Below are 18083 nucleotides of genomic sequence, written 5' to 3' on the forward strand. Positions count from 1 at the left end.
TAAGGTGCACGCTCCCTCTTTCCCTTCCTCCATGATTGTACGTTTCCTGAGGCCTCCTGGGAAGCCAGGCAGATGCCAGCCTCATGCTTCCTGTACAGCCTGAGGAACCATGAGCCAATTAAACTCTTTTCTTTATAAATTACCCAGTCTTAGGTATTTTATTGTAACAATGCGAGAACAGACCAATAAACTTTCTTTCCTTCTTTTTCCCCACATCCAGTAAAAGCCCAATCACCTCAGTGGCCAGCTCTACTTTACTTTGGTTCAGTAAACCTTCCTGAATTTCCTGGAAGCCCTCTGGGCTGTGTGTTGCTCTCTTGGGTGGTGAAAAGCAATTTTACCCCTCTTTTCGTTTTTTTATTTTTAAACTTCAGCTGCAGAAACCACCTGATTGAAAATTGCAGACGAATCCTCCTCCCACACAGGAAAACAAGTGTTCAGAAAGTCCAGCTTACCAGCTAATTACAGGCTTTTACCAGGGATTCACGGCAAATGCTAAATTGCAGGTCAACCTTACTTTTGTTATGAAGTGTTTGGAAACATGCTAATAGGCTGGGTTTTGGATCCTCGGCCTAGAGGTGACAGCTCTTTCCCTCAGTGGACAAATAAAGCAGGTTAGAACTTATGAATTTGAGTTCAGGAGAACTGCAGCTTTGCTGAGATACATACCAGCTTAAGACACCGTTCTCATATTATTCCAGCCAGTACCCTTTACATAAAATGCCACCCTAGCTGGGATTTCCACTCACAGCTGCGGTTTGGAACAATGAATGAGCAATAGAAATATCTGGGGTATTTTTTAAAAATAGCTACTTATAGATGCTCGGTGCCTCAGCCTAGTCCAGCTGCTTTGGAGTCTCTGCGGGATGTAGTGCAGCCATTGGTAGCATTTTAAAGCCCCCAGGTAACTCTAAGGTACTGCCAGGTTGAGAATCCCTGATTTAAGGGGGCGGGCAGGCAATGCTTCCTTCTCCAGAAAGAATATTTTCAACGAGCTTTTAACCAGAGCAGCATGAACTTCCAAGCCAGGGGCCCAAAACTTGCAGGAGAGAAGTGGGTCTTCTATGAATGGACAGTACAGGACTTCCCTGATAGCATCAGCTGACCACTGCCCCAGCTGACAGTTGCCACCTGAAGTGCTGTGGGTTGAATAAAAGATGTATGGGGGGGTGTGGTGTGACTACCCTTCTAGTTTGAGCCTTATGAGGTAACCATATGGAATTCAAGGAATTCAAAAAAACCTCTGCAACTGTATGCAAAATTTTCCATACTTCCATGTATTTTTCTGGAGTTCTAATCACAATCCCTGAAGCTCTGTCATACCCCCCACCCCCAGAATAAACAACCTCAGCTTTTATCATACTACATCATGCAACAGTATCTAATGCAGTTATTACAAATAAAAAGTTAAATCCATTTGTATTCATATTGATCTGAAGGCAATGAACACATTCATTGTTAATCAAACCAAAGCAAGTGTCAGTGTGGTATCCATGGAATGTCCTGGTAAGCTCCGCCAGGGCAGGGATTAGGTCTGTTTTGTTCACTGCTCTATTCCCAGAACTTGGAAGCACTGCCTGGCACAGAAGGTGTTTAATACACACTTGTTGAATTCATGAATAATGTTTTAAAGGAACAGAACCCTCTGTATGTGGATATTGTTTGTGTGAACAAGGAAAAAAGTGTGGAATGATACACAGCAGAACATTAAAGGCATGACTTCAGGGAGAAGGAACTGGAAAGGGGAAGGCATTAAAGGAAGACATGAGGCCAGGCACGGTGGCTCATGTCTGTAATCCCAGCACTTTGGGAGGCCGAGGTGGGCTGATTGCTTGAGGTCAGGAGTTTGAGACTGGCCTGGCCAACATGGTAAAACCCTATCTCTACAATAAATACAAAAAATTATCCAGGCATGGTGGCATGCACCTATAATCCCAAGTACTAAGGAGGCTAAGGCACGAGAATTGCTTGAGCCTGGGGGGCAGAGCTTGCAGTGAGCTGAGATCATGCCACTGCACTCCAGCTGGGCGACAGAATGAGACTGTCTCCAAAAAAAAAGCGGGGGGAAGGATTCCACAGCAAGAAAACACTCTGAAATAAACAAAACTGCATGAGGGAGTGAGAAGGCGGTGGCTGCCCCATGGGCGTCGGAGAAAAAAGGAAAACATTAAACTTTCCCTTTAATAGTAGTTAACAGTTGTAGAGTGCTTACTATGGGCGGCACAGTGCTCAGCACCGTGTGTTTATTGAGCTCACTGAATGCACATAACAATCCTGTGAAGTGTCCTGTATTGGTATCCCCATTTTACAGCTGAGAAAACCTAAGCACGCAGATCTTGCCCACGGTCACCAAAGTACATGAGTGGTAAAGCCAGGACCCAGACGCCAGCTCCCCAGCACAGGCACATAACCCCTGTTCTCCTCTGATTCTTTGTCCTTACACATCTTTTCATGGTGTCATTCATTATAACACGTGTGTGCTACATTTATCATGAAATGTTAAGTAAAATATGAAGTGTCAGGACTTTCCATGGGGGCTCTGAGTTTCCCCTGGGGTCCTCTCCTCATCTAAGCTTACAATAGGAGGTCCCTTATTCTCAGCAGGGACTTGGGAAAAGAGACTTCATTTTTCATCTGGGTCTTGGTTTAATATACAATAGTTCCCACTGCCTGCCTGTCCACCATTTAAGGAGTCAGGGGTGACGGTCTCCTGTGTTGGCCTGAAAGCTAGGAGAGAGTGAGGCCCTTGTCTAGTTGTAACTCCATCTGGACAGCAACCATCACAGACTGCATTAGAAGGGATCATTATATCTGCATAGGGCGGGCATCCCCTGATTCAATGCAGACTCTATGGGTGACAGGCCTTGAGAAAGCCCAGAACCAACCTGCTTCAAAGGGGTCTCAGAGGATAGACATTTGCAATCTTGGTGAGAAGGAGCAATAAGTTTATACAGGGGAAATCTTGGACGCAAGGCTTTCTTAGCCATGGATTGATTTCTTGGGAGACCTGGAGCCCAGGGTTCTAGACAAGATCTAACCAGAGGAGAGTTTCCAGTTACCCTGGAGAAGGATGTCTCAAAAGATGATGTCAGATCCTCAATGCTAGCGCTACCTGGGTGCTTGAGGAAATATAGATCCCTTGATATGTGGAGCTGGCAAGACCAGAGCTTGAATCCTGTTTCTATCAGCTTGAGATTTTGTGTAGGTAGTTTAGGTTTTAAGCCTCAGTCCCTAGATCTGTAAGTTGAGGATGAAGAGATCAACTTGACAGGGTGGGTTATGGTGAATGTTAGCAATGATATAGGGAAGTACATACTGTAATTAGAACACAAGAAATAATAACCATTACTCCTACTAACTCTATCCCTGTTGTGGTGAGTAGCTTCTAAGATGACTCCCAGTGGTTCCCACCTCCCACTCTTCATACCCTTGTGTAATCCCTTCCTCTTGAGTGTGGGCTGGACCTAGTGAATTGCTTCTAGTGAATAGAATATAATGAAAGTAATAGGATGTCATTTCCAGTATTAGATTACAAAAAGACTCTTCCTTGCCATTCTTGCTCCCTCACTTGACCTCTCTGATGAAAGCCATGTTGTGAGTTGTTCTATGGTGAAGCCCATGTGGCAAGGAATTGAGGAAGGTCACTGGCCAACAACCAGGAAGGAACTGAGGTCCCCAGTTCAACAGCCTGCAGGGAACTAAATCCTGCTGAAAACTGTGAGTGAGCTTGAAAATAGATCCTCCCCCAGTTGAGCCTTCAGATGAGACTGCAGCCTCAGCCAATACCTTCATTGCAGCCTTGTCAGAGATATTCAGACATTCAGACAGAACTATACAGCAAAGCTTTGTATGCCTGAATTTCTGACCCATAGGGACCATGAGATATAAATGTTTGTTGTTTCAAGCTACTAAATTTTGGGGTGATTTATTATGCAGCAATAAATAACTAATATACCCTGGAAATAATACATTAGATTACACCCTGGAAAAATTGACTAAATTCTACCAGACAGAGGCACAAGAAGCCTCTACTTAAATACTATATCCTCTGGGAAGACTTTAAAAATCCCTTTCCCTGAGTTAGGTGACCCTGTTTTTTCATATGTTTCTCTATTTGACTTCAGGGAACTTGAATCATCACCACCATCATCATCAAAACTAACACATAGAGAGTACTTATTATGTACCAAGTATATTCCAAAGTCATAAGTCATTTACTGTTCACAACAAACCTATGCCACAAGTACTATTATTGTTCACATTTTGTAGTGAGGAAACTGAAGCTCAGAGGAGTTAAGTAACTTGCCAAAGACCTCAGTTATTATGTGGCAGTCTGAGGAAATTTGGCTCGAGTCCACATTTCTAACAATTATATTATAGGGCTCTATGAGTCCTGCCCCAGTTCATAGATGTTAAGTGGGTTCAACCCCAGGTGGTTGAACACCAGACATTAAGTTCTTAAGTGTAACTCTCTCTAGATGCCTTCTGTCTATAGGACAGTAAGTTGAACATGCCTCACCTGGAGTTCATCAGGTTTTGGAATGCTACCTACCTGTAAACACTAGGCTGGCATTTTCCAGTTCTTCTTGGGGAACTTTGAAGCTGAAGGATTCATTGTAGAAAGGATCAATTGTGCCTCTTAAGAAGGATGTCTTCTTGGTTTTCACAAGTTTGAGTCCATGCACCAGCTGGATTTTCACAAAGGGGTCTGAAAATTAGACACAGCATCATAGAATGTTGGAGATCATGAAACCTAATCTGTCCAGTCATTCTGCCATTCGATCTCCCATCCATCTTTTTATTCCTCCATTCTTCTATCCATCCACTCATTCAACTTTTCATTCATCTCATAATCCATCCATTCATCCACCTGTTTATCCATCCATCCATCTTCCCATCTGTCAGTTCACCGATCCATTCATCATCTCACCATACTTTTATCTATCCATTTTCTATCCATCCAATTTCTCACCTATTTGACAGTTCAACAATCCATCCATCTATTATCCATCCATTTTCCTATCCATCTGCTTATCCCTTTCCCTCTTCCTTTAGCCATCTAATATTTGTTGAGCTCCTACCATATGTCAGCATTGTGTTCATTTTACAGATGAGCAAACTGAGGACTCAAGGTGAGAAATCAGTTTTAAAGATCTTGCTGGTGGACAAAGAACCAGACTCAGAGCCTGCCCTGGATTTCTGTATGAGGAAACCCATTATCATTTCAGTGAGCCCATAGCCCATATACAGGAGAATAGAGATGACAGAATTGTAATTCATTTTTAGATCATTTTATAGTTTACAAACGGATTCATGTACTTTATCTAATTTAATATTTGTTTAAACAACTTATCAAGATGAATACTGTTATTATGTCAATTTTTGAGATTGAGAAATTGAGGCACATAGTGGTTACGTAACTTCCCCAAAGCCACATCATTTGACTCCTAAACCCTTAATGATTTTATCATACTGACTCTCCCATTGTGGTGAGTCTGAAACTCTTCAGTCTTAATACCATTGCCTCCACTAGCCCTTTCTAAGCCTCTGTTTTTATAATGTGGCTTTTGAGAATGCAAGGTGTCTTCTCGCTGTCACCTTACTGCAAAAGTAATTTATTTTAGCTACCGCACTTAGAGAAGACAATAATTCCACCACTGAGGTGAACAGATCCCTGTGACTACAGCTGCTTTCACAGTAATATCCTTTGCTGTCATGGGAGAAGCAACATACAGATGGAATAGAATCTGTTCCGTTCCATTAAGTCATGTTTGAATGGTTTTTGCTATAATATACACACTTTAAATACAAGTCTTTTCAGAGCTGGAATTCATAAAGATTTATGGCACACATGAAATGAGCTGGCAAAAAACCTCAGGATGTGTCCTCCACGCTCATTGATTAGAATGGATAGTCACTGCACACTATCGCCACCTGCAGGATGGCGTCTCCATTGCAGGAATAGCGTTTGGAAAGGCCAAGTCACTTCCTTGGGTTCAAAGAGGATTTAAGTTTCCAGTAGTTATCACTACGAGTCTCAGTCAACTTCCCAGTTCCAATAGGGTTACTAAGATGGCATCATTTACCTGCCTCATCTTGAGATGCATAATGCTCATCCAGGATACAGAAAAAGAAAACTGGGTCCCCCACACAAACACAGATGCCCCATTAATAAAGCGAGAGAAGGGGAATCACAGGGTACCTGAACCTTGGCTCACATCTGTCTGAAGAAGTTGCTTGGCTCGAATGACATCAACATTCAGTCTGCCAGCACTTGGGAGATAATTCAGTGACAGAAGCAGCTCCCCCAGCTCCACTTCATTCTGTAGAGAAAGGAAATGATCAGGAAGTTGCCTTCTCCTTTTATTCCTTTTGCACCCACTATACAAGAAATTGATTGCAGCAGCTCACAAACAGGTTGCTGTGGGTGCATTAGTTGACAGTGGGAGCCTCTGTGTGTGACTTCTTTTCATCTCTGCCTCCAGTTATTGTGGTCCATCTATCTCTGAGTTTTTTCCGCTCTTAGATCACTCAACAGCAACAACAATAACAACAAAAGCAGCAATAATAAAAAAAAATGCTTCACTGCCATGTACTATGCTGAGCGCTTTACATGTAATGACTAATGAGTCTGTGAGGTATCAGTATTAACTCTGTTTAACGGATGAGGAGACCAAGGCTCACAGGGTTAAATAACATGTCCAAAGCCACAGCAAGAAAGCAGTAGAGCTGGTACTTAGACCCAGGGAGGCTGATTTGATTCCAGATACTCTGACTGCTGTTATTCTGCCATTCGATAGGATACCTGGGAGGTAGAATGCCCTGCAGAGGAACTATCTGAGTGAGAAATCTGTTCTTAACCTGCAATCCCCAACAGATCCCACACTTCTAACCTCACAATAGCAACACTTGGCACAGTGACATCCCTTGTTGAAGAGTACCCATCCCCTTGATGTCAGCTCTATCACACTGTGGAAAATTCCCGTGAATACCTAAGTGCATGACTCCATACTGCCAAAAATACCTAGAAAACAGAAGGCCTCCCGCTTCTCTGTCCCCTTTGAAAAAAAGTATTGTAGAAAATTTCAGCCATATACAAAACAATAGACTAGCATAACAAATCTCCATCTATCCATCACAAAACTGTAACAATTATCGACATTTTGCCAAATGGTGTTTCACCGATATCCTGACTTGTGAAACATTTTAGCTGAATATTTTAAAGTAAGCCTTCAACATGGTGTCATTGTACCTGTATATCCTTCAGAATGCATCTTTAACTGATGAGGACATTAAAACAAGCATTTTAGTGTGGGAAATTTCCAGTCATATTCAAAACCAGACAGAAGAGTATACCCCACCATCTTCATACCCAAACATCATTCAGCTTCAAAAATTCTCATCCCATGGTGAATCTCCCTTCACTTACACCTGCATTCAACTCCCCATATTCCTCTGAAGTAACTCCGAGTCATTATATTATTTGTAATATTTCAACGTGTATCTTTAAAGGGTAAGATCTCTATCTATCTATCTGTCTCATCTACCTATAATCTAACCATCTATTATCTATCAATCATCTATTTATCTATGTCTATTATCTATCTTTATCATCTATCTATCTTTCATCTGTATCTTTTTTGATGTCAGTCATTTCAGCAAATTAATGCCAAATGCCTAGTACAATACCCAGCAGCTCTAGAACAACGCCTAGCACATAGTACATACTCAATAAACATCTACCGACAGGGTGAACAGTCAAAGCGAAAGATTCCTGTACTGAGTGAGTTAGTCCCCAAACAAACAAGAAACAATCTCGCATGTTAACTCAGAAGTTGCTAACAAACAGTCTGCAGGTGTGTTTTGTTTGCCCCACATCACATTTTAACTTATAATTACTTGTTAATTATTATACAATTCAAGAATCAAGCTATTTCATATTTTTTTTTAAAATCTGGATTTCTTGCCTTGCTTGAAAAACAGGAAGATCTGGTAACACTGGCAGTCCCACCAGGCAAGTGACAAAGATTCTTTACTTGACCAAACTTTAGTCAGGCTCCTAAACCTCCTAGGCCCATCAGTGCACCACCTTGTAAAATCCAGTTTCTGCAAAGAACTCTGCTAAGTCAGTTTGGTCAGGTTCCTCCTTCTCTCTCTCTTTTTTTTTTTTTTTTTTTTGAGACAAGGTCTCACCCTGTCACTCAGTCTGGAACAATGGCATGATCACAGCGCCCTGCAACCTCAAATTCCTGGGCTCAAGGGATCCTACTACCTTAACATCCTGAATAGCTGGGATTATAGGCATGTGCCACTATGCCTGGCTAATTTTTTTTTTTTAAGAGATGAGGTCTTCCTGTGTTACCCAGGCTGGTCTTGAAACCCTGGCCTCAAGTGATCCTCCTACCTTAGCCTCCCACACTGTTGGGATAACAGGCATGAGCCATCATGCCCAGACAGGCTCTTCATTCTTCATCATCCCTCAGGTAATGTCCGATCACCCTGGCCTACCTCCAGCAAAAATCCTGCTAGGTTGATTTAGCCAGCGTCCCCCTTACTCCTCTGATGCTTCCTCTTAGTAATTTTTTCAAAAATCCCTCACCCCCCACTTTGCTCCATGGCTATAGATTCCCACTTGTCTATGCTGTATTTGAGGCTGAGCCCAGTCTCTCTCTGTGACTGCAAAATCTCATTACTGTGGTCCCTATACATATCATGATGGTCCTCAATAAAGTCTGCCTTGTCACTTTAAGAAGTGTCTTTGAGGGCCGGGCACAGTGGCTCACGCCTGTAATCCCAGCGCTTTGGGAGGCCGAGGTCGGCAGATCATCTGAGGTCAGGAGTTCGAGACCAACCTGGCCAACATGGTGAAATCCCGTCTCTAGTAAAAATACAAAAATTAGTCGGACATGGTGGCATGCACCTGTGATCCCAGCTTCTTGGGAGACTGAGGCAGATCACTTGAATCCAGGAGGCGGAGGTTGCAGTGAGCCGAGATCGCACCACTGCACTGCAGCCTGGGTGCCAGAGCGAGACTCCATCTCAAAAAAAAAAAAAAAACAAGAAAGAAAGAAATGTCATTGAATAATTTTCTTTAACCCAACATCTGGCCACAGAGCAGTGCAGTGCTCCTTTAGATGGGACCTGCCCCCTTCACATCGCACCTCATCTGTCCACTTCCACCCCTTTACATTCCTGCTGCCCTGCCCTGGGTATCCAAGTATGGAGATTTTAAAAATAGGAATGGTCAACTGAGTGTCTTGAGTAATAAAAGAAGTTCAGCCCCTTTTGCACTGTTGCTAGGGGTTTCCTGCTGCTTCTCAAGGGCTTGGAAGATGCAGTGTCTTTAGGGCATGACCCTGCTGACACATCTGCTCTAGTATGAGCAATGCTGAGAATTCTCAGGAGCCCAGGCCATCCAGGTCCTCCTGGACTTTGCTCCTCCCAGGTTTATAAGTCACAGTGATATTTCCTTTTATTAAAAAAAAAAAAAAAACAGTTTACTATGTACCAGGACTAAGGATACATCAGTGAGACCCATCCCTGACTTTACAGAACATACACTCCTGTGGGGGGGGATGGGCAGCACACAGATTTTAAAAAATACATCAATGAGATGATTTCAGGTAATGCTAAGTATTAGGAAGAAAAATATAACAGAGTGAGAGAAAGGAAGAACTTTTCTTGGGTGATGGCAATATGCTATATCTTGATTGTGGTAGCAGTTACGTGTGCATTTGCCAAAACTGAACAAACAGTAAGTTCCACCTCAATACAGTTGATTGAATGGGGGTGATTTGAAGTAAGCAAATGTGGCAAAATATTGGCAACTTACGACATCTGGGAGATGGATACATGGGTGTTTGTTTTATTATTTTATGTGGGAAATATTCCCATTAAAAACAAAATAAATATGAAAAAGGTAAACAAGACAAATTAGGCAGTGTAAGAGAATGGATGGGGTTCGCGTGGGAGCTGCCCTTTCAGTCGGTGGATGGGGTAGGGTTTCTCTGAGAGGCGAGGTTTGAAGAGGATGAGGGAAGAAAGAGGGATAGGGACTCATGGAGCAGAGGGAACAACAAGTGCAAAGTCTGGGATGGTGGGAGGGAGGAATAAACCCGGCATCCCTCAGTCGGTGTGTTCAAAGGAACAAAGAGAAGGCCAGTGTGGGCAGAATGAATGGATTCTAGAGATGCCTACAGGAACCAAGGCAAGCTGCCCAGTGGTTGATCCCAGGGGCTCTGCCCAATCCTGGAAGTCTTCACAAATTGGAAGGAGAAGGTGAGGCCATCTTCTGGGCCCTCAATACCTAAGAGCCCCTCAAGCCCTCTCTGCAGCCTTCAAGGGTGGATAGAATTGTTCCTTCCCTCCCCTGGGGCCATTGATCGAACCTTCAACAAGGCACTTCCTGAAGTCATCCTTTTTCTAAGACGGCTGAGTGTTCTTCATCTTAAGGAAGTAAAGCTCTTTTATTCCTTCTTCCCTTTGCAGATACAAGCTCACTGTACTCTCTACCCATCCCATCCTCGATACGCAGCGTGCGCATCAGGGATTTCAGGTTGTACTTTTCCAGGGAACCATTCCCATTGATCCAGCCACTCTTTCTGTCTGCCTTATCTGGGGAGTGATCAATTTGTAACACTATTGTCTGGAATCAGGGGGGCAGTTGATAGAAAGTAAAAAAGAGGGCTAATTGTGCAATAGCAAAGGAGTCATTGATTCATTTAACAAACGCTCGTGTAACAGGTACTAGGTCCAAGCACTTGGGGATGTCACGATCATGATTGTTACAGCAAACCTTTATGGAGAAATCACCATAGTCCAGGCACCGTCCTAGCACTAAAGCTGAATCACATTTCTTTTCCTTAACAACTCCAGAGGCTTCTGTCTTGCAGATGAAAGAATTCAAGCTTAGAGAGCTTAAGCTGCCTGACTTGCTCAAGATCATATATCACAAACAAAAAGAACAAGGTTCAAACTCAGCCCATGGTTAACTCTTACACAAGGTTTCTGGTGATTAAGCAGCAATCCCAGACATCAAACAACTCACTATCTATTGGTGCAGAGCAAGGAAGATATAAAAACAAATCAAAATTCCAGGGGCTGCACACCCACTAGGATGGCTATAATAAACACACACACAAAACCATAAGAAGTGTTGGCCAGGATGTGGTAAAAAAGAACCCTCTATACTGCTGGTGATAATGAAAACTGATGCAGTTGCTTTGGTAAACAGGTTGGTGTACGACCCAGCAGTTCCATTCCTAGGTGTATTGCTAAGAGAACAGGAAACAAATCCACATGAAGACTTGTACGCAGATGTTCATAGCAGCACTATTCACAATAGCCAAAAGTGGAAGCAGCCTAAATGTCCACCAACAGAGAGATAAAGAAAATATCACCTATCTATGCAATGGCAGGTTACTCATTCATAAAAACAATGAAGCATTGATACAATGTAGACAAACCTCAAAAAAGTGAAAGAAGCCAGACACAAAAAATCACATATTGCACAATTCCATTGATAAAATATCCAGAATAGGTAAATCCATAGAGATAGAAAGTAGATGAGTAATTGCTAGGATCTGGGAGGAGGGGGAAATATGGAGGGACTGCTTAATGGATACAGGGTCTCCTTTGGGTGATGGGAATGTTCTGGAATTAGATAAAGGTGATGGTTGCACACCACTGAGAATTTACTCAATGCCACTGAATTGTATATTTAAAATGATTACATTTATACTATGTGAATTTCACCTCAATTAAGAAATAATTGCAAACATATGAAAAAAGCTCATCATCACTGATTATTAGAGAAATGCAAATCAAACCCACAATGAGATATCATACTCCAGTTAGAATGGCGATCATTAAAAAGTCAGAAAACAGCAGATGCTGGAGAGGATGTGAAGAAATAGGAAAGCTTTTACACTGTTAGTAGGAGTGTAAATTAGTTCAACCATTGTGGAAGACAGTGTGGCGATTCCTCAAGGATCTAGAGCCAGAAATACCATTTGACCCAGCAATCCCATTACTGGGTATATATATCCAAAGGATTATAAATCATTCTACTATAAAGACACATGCACACGTATGTTTATTGTGGCAGTATTCACAATAGCAAGGACTTGAAACCAACCCAAATGCCCATTAATGATAGACAGCATAAAGAAAGTGTAACACATATACACCATGGAATACTATGCAGCCATAAAAAAGGATGAGTTCATGTCTTTGCAGGGACATGGACGAAGCTAGAAACCATCATTCTCAGCAAACTAACACAGGAACAGAAAACCAAACACCACATGTTCTCACTCATAAGTGGGAGTTGAACAATAAGAACACATGGACACAGGGAGGGGAATATCACATACCAGGGTCTGTTGGGGGTTGGGGGGCTAAGGGAGGGATAGCATGAGGAGAAATACCTAATGTAGATGACCAGTTGATGGGTGCGGCAAACCACCATGGCATGTATATACCTATGTAACAAACCTGCACATTCTGCACAGGTACCCCAGAACTTAAAGTATAATTAAAAAAAAGAAATAATTGTAGGGCTCAAGTATTAATCAGCCATATAAATGAAACCCAAGGCAGACTGAAGCACAAGCTATTCTTGGGAGGGGCGTGGTCAAGGAAGTCTTCATGGAGGAGGAGACATTTGAGTTAAGCCTTGATAAGCAGGATTTAGTCCAGCAAATATTGCAGGGAAGGGTGCCGCATACAGATGGAACAGAATGAGGGAAGCCTTCACTAAAGCCCCAATAGTCTTTGTTGTGTTCTGATCCTGAATTTATCAATATTATTATGTAAAAGTTGATATGGTTTGGCTGTGTCCCTGCCCAAATCTCATCTTGAATTTCCACATGTAGTGGGAAGGGCCCAGTGGGAGGTAATTGAATCATGGAGGCAAGTCTTTCCCATGTTGTTTCCGTGATAGTGAATAAGTCTCACGAGATCTGATGGTCTTAAAAAGAGGAGTTTCCCTGCACAAGTTCTCTCTGTTTGCCTGCTGCCATCCACGTAAGACGTGACTTGCTCCCCTTGCCTTCTGCCATGATTGCGAGGCTTCCCCAGCCACGTGGAATTGTAAGTCTAATTAAAACTCCTTCTTTTGTAAATTGGCTAGTCTCAGGTATGTCTTTATCGGCAGCATGAAAACAGACTAATACAAGGGCCAAGTAACTTATTATTAATAATAAAGTTGGCTGGGTGCAGTAGCTCATGTCTGTAATCCCAGCACTTTGGGAGGCCAAGGCTGGAGGATTGCTTGAGGCCAGGAGTTCAAGAGCAGCCTGGAAAACATGGTGATATGCCCCACTTTGCTACAAAAACATTAAACAATCAGCCAGCTGTGGTGGTGAGTGCCTGTGGTCCCAGCTATGTGAGAGGCAAAGGTGGGAGGATTGCATGAACCCAGGAGTTTGAGGCTGCAGTGAGCTATGACAGAGCCTGGGCAACTGACACAGACCGTGTCTCAAAAATAAGTAAATAAAATAAAGCAGCCAAAGATGGTTAATAATTTGGATGTTTGAGATAAATTAGTGAGGATTCTCCTTAGAAACAACATCACCTTCACCCATTTACATTCCTGGTTTGTTGTTGTTAAGTGTGGAAGACAATACTGGTTTCTCCCTTAGAACAGGTGTGTGCTCTTGGCCACTTAGGAGTGGATGATGCCCTCCCCACTTCTACATCAAATAAATTTTTAAAAAAGAGAAATATAATTTTTGGCAAGAATTTGATATTTCAGAAATAGCACTGCAGTGCCCGCTGAGAAATCAGAACATTGCTGAGATTTACATTTGAGAATTATTGCAGCAGTCCTTTTTGTCTGGGCATGGTGGCTCATGCCTGTAATCCCAGCACTTTGGGAGGCCGAGGCAGGCAGATCACTTGAGGCTGGGAGTTCGAGATCAGCCTGGCCAACATGGTGAAACCCCATCTCTACTAAAAATACAGAAAGTAGCTGGGTGTGGGGCGGGTGCCTGTAATCCCAGTTGCTCAGGAGGCTGAGGTGGGAGAATCACTTCACCCAGAAGGCAGAAGTTTCAGTGAGCTGAGATTACACCACTGCACACCAGCCTGGGCAACAGAGCAAGACTCTGTTTCAAAAAAAAAAAAAGAGAATTATTATTATCTTGAATGACATATGGTGAGCAGCTCCATAATTTTCAGGGCTTGGGGGCCTCAAAGCCTTATCCTAACCCAGCCCTGGAGGAAAAGGACAGTTGCCACACACTCAGGGTCTCTGCCCCAGAATATGTTGTATGTATGAATAACATCATTCACTCGGGCATCATAAATGTCAGCTCTAACAATCTAAGGACAAAAATGTCCCTGGGGGGTTCCTGGAGCCAGTATCTTCTCAGTCCTTCTTCCCCAGAAGTATCAGATGCTACATCTAAAAGCTGACGAGGGCCAAGCATGGTGGCTCATGCCTATAATCCAAGAGCTTTAGGAGGTCAAAGTGGGAAGATCGATTGAGCCCAGGAGCTCGGAGCTGCAGTGAATGTTGGTGGTGCCACTGCACTCCAGCCTGGGCAACAGAGCAACACTTGGTCTCTAATTTCAAACAAAACAAAAAAAAGCTGACCAGGAGCCAGCTGATAAGGAGCTTAGAATGTAGGAACAGAAAGCAGGACCATCTAGTCCAGCAGCTCCTCAACTTGCCCCACTTAGGAAGATCATGAAATTAATGGTGATCTTTACAGACATCCATGAGATGCAGGGACATCCAACTTGCATCAACCTGGGGTAATTTTGTCCTCTCTGCTGCCACCTCCAGGGACATTTGGCAATATCTGGAGATGTTTTAGTTGTCATAACTGGGGAATAGGGTAGGGTCTGCTACTGGCATCTAGCGGGTAGAGAGAGACCAGGGATGCTGCCAAACATCCTACAAGGTACAAGACAGCCCCCCTCAATAAGGAATGGTCTGGCCCAAAATATCACTAGTGCCAAAGTTGAGAAATCCTGAACTAAGCCTATAAATCTTGGGCTGATTCAGATTTTTTAAATACATAACTGTACCCTGAACAAAATTTTAACAGGAACTGAAGACTTGGAATTTTTGGTATAAGAACAGTTCATCAGGTGCAGTGGCTTGAGCCTCTAATCCCAACTACTCGGGAGGCTGAGGTGGGAAGATCAGTTGAGGCCAGGAGTTTGAGGTCAGCCTGGGCAACAAAGCAAAAATTTCCCACCTTCCATTTCTAAACTTTTTTTATTTTTATTTTTTAATTAGCTGAGCATGGTGGCATGCATCTGTGGTCCCAGATACTCAGGAGGCTGAGCCAGGAGGAATGCTTGAAGCCAAGAGTTTGAGGCTGTCAGATGCGAGAAGCTCCTCTTCAAAGGTTTAGCTTGTTTAGTTTCCTTGTTCTTTGTTCTCTACTTTCAAGGCCAAACTTCCTTGCTCTCTGTACCTCCCTGTCTTGGTTTCAGTAAACAACTCTTCCACTGGTCCTTATCTACAGAGCCTACATCTACTACCCACTCTGTAAATTACCCCTCCCATCACAACAGCTCTTCCCACCAAAACTGTCCTTCCCGCCAGTGTAACCGCATGCCTGCACTTTACAAGTTAGCCAACCAGGTTCAGCTTAGATTGTGTGGTCCAACTCCAAGCAGTGGAGGCAGGACGCAGTAGCAGGGACAAGCCACATTAGGGATAAAAACCCCTTCCCTCCTTTGTTCAGTGCACTCTCGTGATGACTAGACCTGTGAGAAACACCCTCCGACAGAAGTAAATTTTGCCTTACTGAGAAATCCTTTGTTTTAGTGCTCATTTTCTTTGTGACGCCGAGCATTTGTTTCTAACAAGTCTTTAGTAAGCTATGATTGAACCCCTGCACTCTAGCCTGGATGGCACGGCAAGACCTTGTCTCTTAAGAAGACAGAAAAGTCTATTCACCACCTCCACTGAGTTTGTCTTCAGTACCCTCTGGATCTGAAGAGGCCAAAGCACCAGCTACAAGCCAGAGCCCAGAAAGATCCAACTAAGATTTCCTTCCTTCTTCTTTCTCCTTAAGCCATTCTTCTTCACTGCAAAGTGGACATCCAAGCACCAAATACAAAAATCCTCCTAGGAAGTGGGTTCAGCCCTCCCAAGGAAAACGGATTGCTTGTTCTGGTAGGATCTCCAACTCCATGAAGTCTTCCTTATCCAAATTTAGTGAGATAACGTTGGAATGTCAGAGCTGAAATAATTTAGACCAATACTCTGGTTTTCTAAAAGAAAACGGAACCATGCCATTACCTCACTTCCCTGTTTATTTCTTATTTTATTTATTTATTTATTTATTTATTTATTTATTTATTTATTTATTTATTGTGACAGGAATCTCGCTCTGTGGCTCAAGTTGGAGTGCACTGGCACAATCTTGGCTCACTGTAGCCTCTGCCTCCTGGGTTCAAGTGATTCTTGTGCCTCAGCCTCCCGAGTAGCTGGGATTATAGGCATGAGCCACCATGGCCAGCTAATTTTTGTATTTTTAGTAGAGATGGGGTTTCACCATGTTGGCCAGGCTGGTCTCAAACTCCTGACCTCAAGTGATCTGCCCACCTTGGCCTCCCAAAGTGCTGGGATTACAGGCGTGAGCCACCATACCCGGCCTCACTTCCCTGTTTAAAACCCTCCATCTCTCAGGATAAAATTCAAAGTGCTTAGCCTAGTCAACAACAGGGTTTGTCAACCTCAGCACTATTGCCACTTTGGGCTGGAGCATTCTGTGTTGTGGGAGCTGTCCTGTGCATTACAGGAAGTTTAGCAGCATCCCTGACCTCTACCCACTGGATGCCAGCAGCATCACCCGTCTCCCCAATTGTAAAAACTCAAAATGTCTCCAGACATTGTCAAATGTCCACTGAGGGCAAAAATCACCCAGGTGAGAACTAATGGTCTCTAAAATAATTTATCTACAGGATTGAAATGATTTGATCCAAATGATTTGATCCCTGCCTACCTCTGAGACTTCACTCACCAACCGCCTCTGCCTTGTTTCTATTCTTTAAAAATACAAGATCATTGGCCAGGCACGGTGGCTCATGCCTGTAATCCCAGCATTTTGGGAGGCTGAGGTGGGCAGATTACGAGGTCAGGAGATCGAGACCATCCTGGCTAACACAGTAAAACCGAGTCTCTACTAAAAATGAAAAAAAATTAGCTGGGCTTGGTGGTGGGCACCTGTAGTCCCAGCTACTCGGGAGGCTGAGGCAGGAGAATGGCGTGAACCCAGGAGGTGGAGAGGAGCTTGCAGTGAGCTGAGATCCCGCCACTGCACTCCAGCCTCGGCGACAGAGCGAGACTCCTTCTCAAAAAAAAAAATACAAGATCATACCTGCCCGAAGGCTTGAACTTGCTATTCCCTGGGAATCTCAACTCAACAATCACCTCCTCATCTAAGCTTTCCATTAACACTCAGTTGAAAACAGCCCTCTGCCTCCATCACTTTCCATCACACCACCTTGTTCATTTCCTTCATGGTACTTGGTCCTTACCTTTTTCTCCATAAAGGCAAAGAAAGTGCCCATGTGTCCACTACTATATTCACAGCACCAGGAACAAATGCAAGATCAAGCAGTGCAGCCCCCAACACACAGGCTGAGCTGCTGCCACACCACGGGCCGAGAGGGGTTGTCAGCACGATGTTCTGCCCCCTGTCCTATCCAACCCCCAGAGAATCGAAGCCAAGACAGGAGAAGGAACTGGGTGACAGGCCCACTTCTACCTCGTCCCTTGTGGAAGCAATGTCACAAATAAACAGGCCTCATTTCCTTTCTTGTAAAAGCCCGATGCGCTTAATTTGGTCGGACCACGTGGGGTGGGCTAGGGAGAACCAAAATAGACCATCTGTAAATTACTCAGATGAATCCAGCAGCCGGCTTGGGCAAATGTGGCTTGGCTCTCTCCTCTCTACCCAGACAAAAATTCTCTCTCCCTGCAGCCTTTCAACACAGTTAATTTCTAATCAATAAAAAGGAAATCAAAGAAAATCATCTGGGACAAAAGACATTTTCTGGAGAAAGCAAGAGCCCAGCCCTCCTCCTCACAGGTTTGCTTTGAACTCCTTCTCGAT

At 43.5% G+C, this 18083-nt stretch overlaps 1 protein-coding gene across 5 annotated transcripts in view; it reads right to left on the bottom strand.

The window, feature by feature from the left end:
- The window catches only part of SYT17 (synaptotagmin 17), a 98939-nt gene that overhangs the window by 37813 nt on the left and 43043 nt on the right, over positions 1–18083 (bottom strand). For all 5 annotated transcript variants that reach the window (XM_032144832.2, XM_032144833.2, XM_032144836.2 and 2 more), the window contains 2 exons: positions 6203–6323; positions 4553–4708 (listed from right to left, as the gene is read on the bottom strand). In XM_032144832.2, coding sequence (XP_032000723.1) covers positions 4553–4708; positions 6203–6323 — 277 coding nt within the window. The remainder of the gene's footprint in view (positions 1–4552; positions 4709–6202; positions 6324–18083) is intronic.

The sequence above is a fragment of the Hylobates moloch genome, unplaced genomic scaffold, assembly GCF_009828535.3.
Source record: "Hylobates moloch isolate HMO894 unplaced genomic scaffold, HMol_V3 SCAFFOLD_23, whole genome shotgun sequence".
In the NCBI taxonomy this organism is placed as follows: domain Eukaryota; kingdom Metazoa; phylum Chordata; class Mammalia; order Primates; family Hylobatidae; genus Hylobates; species Hylobates moloch.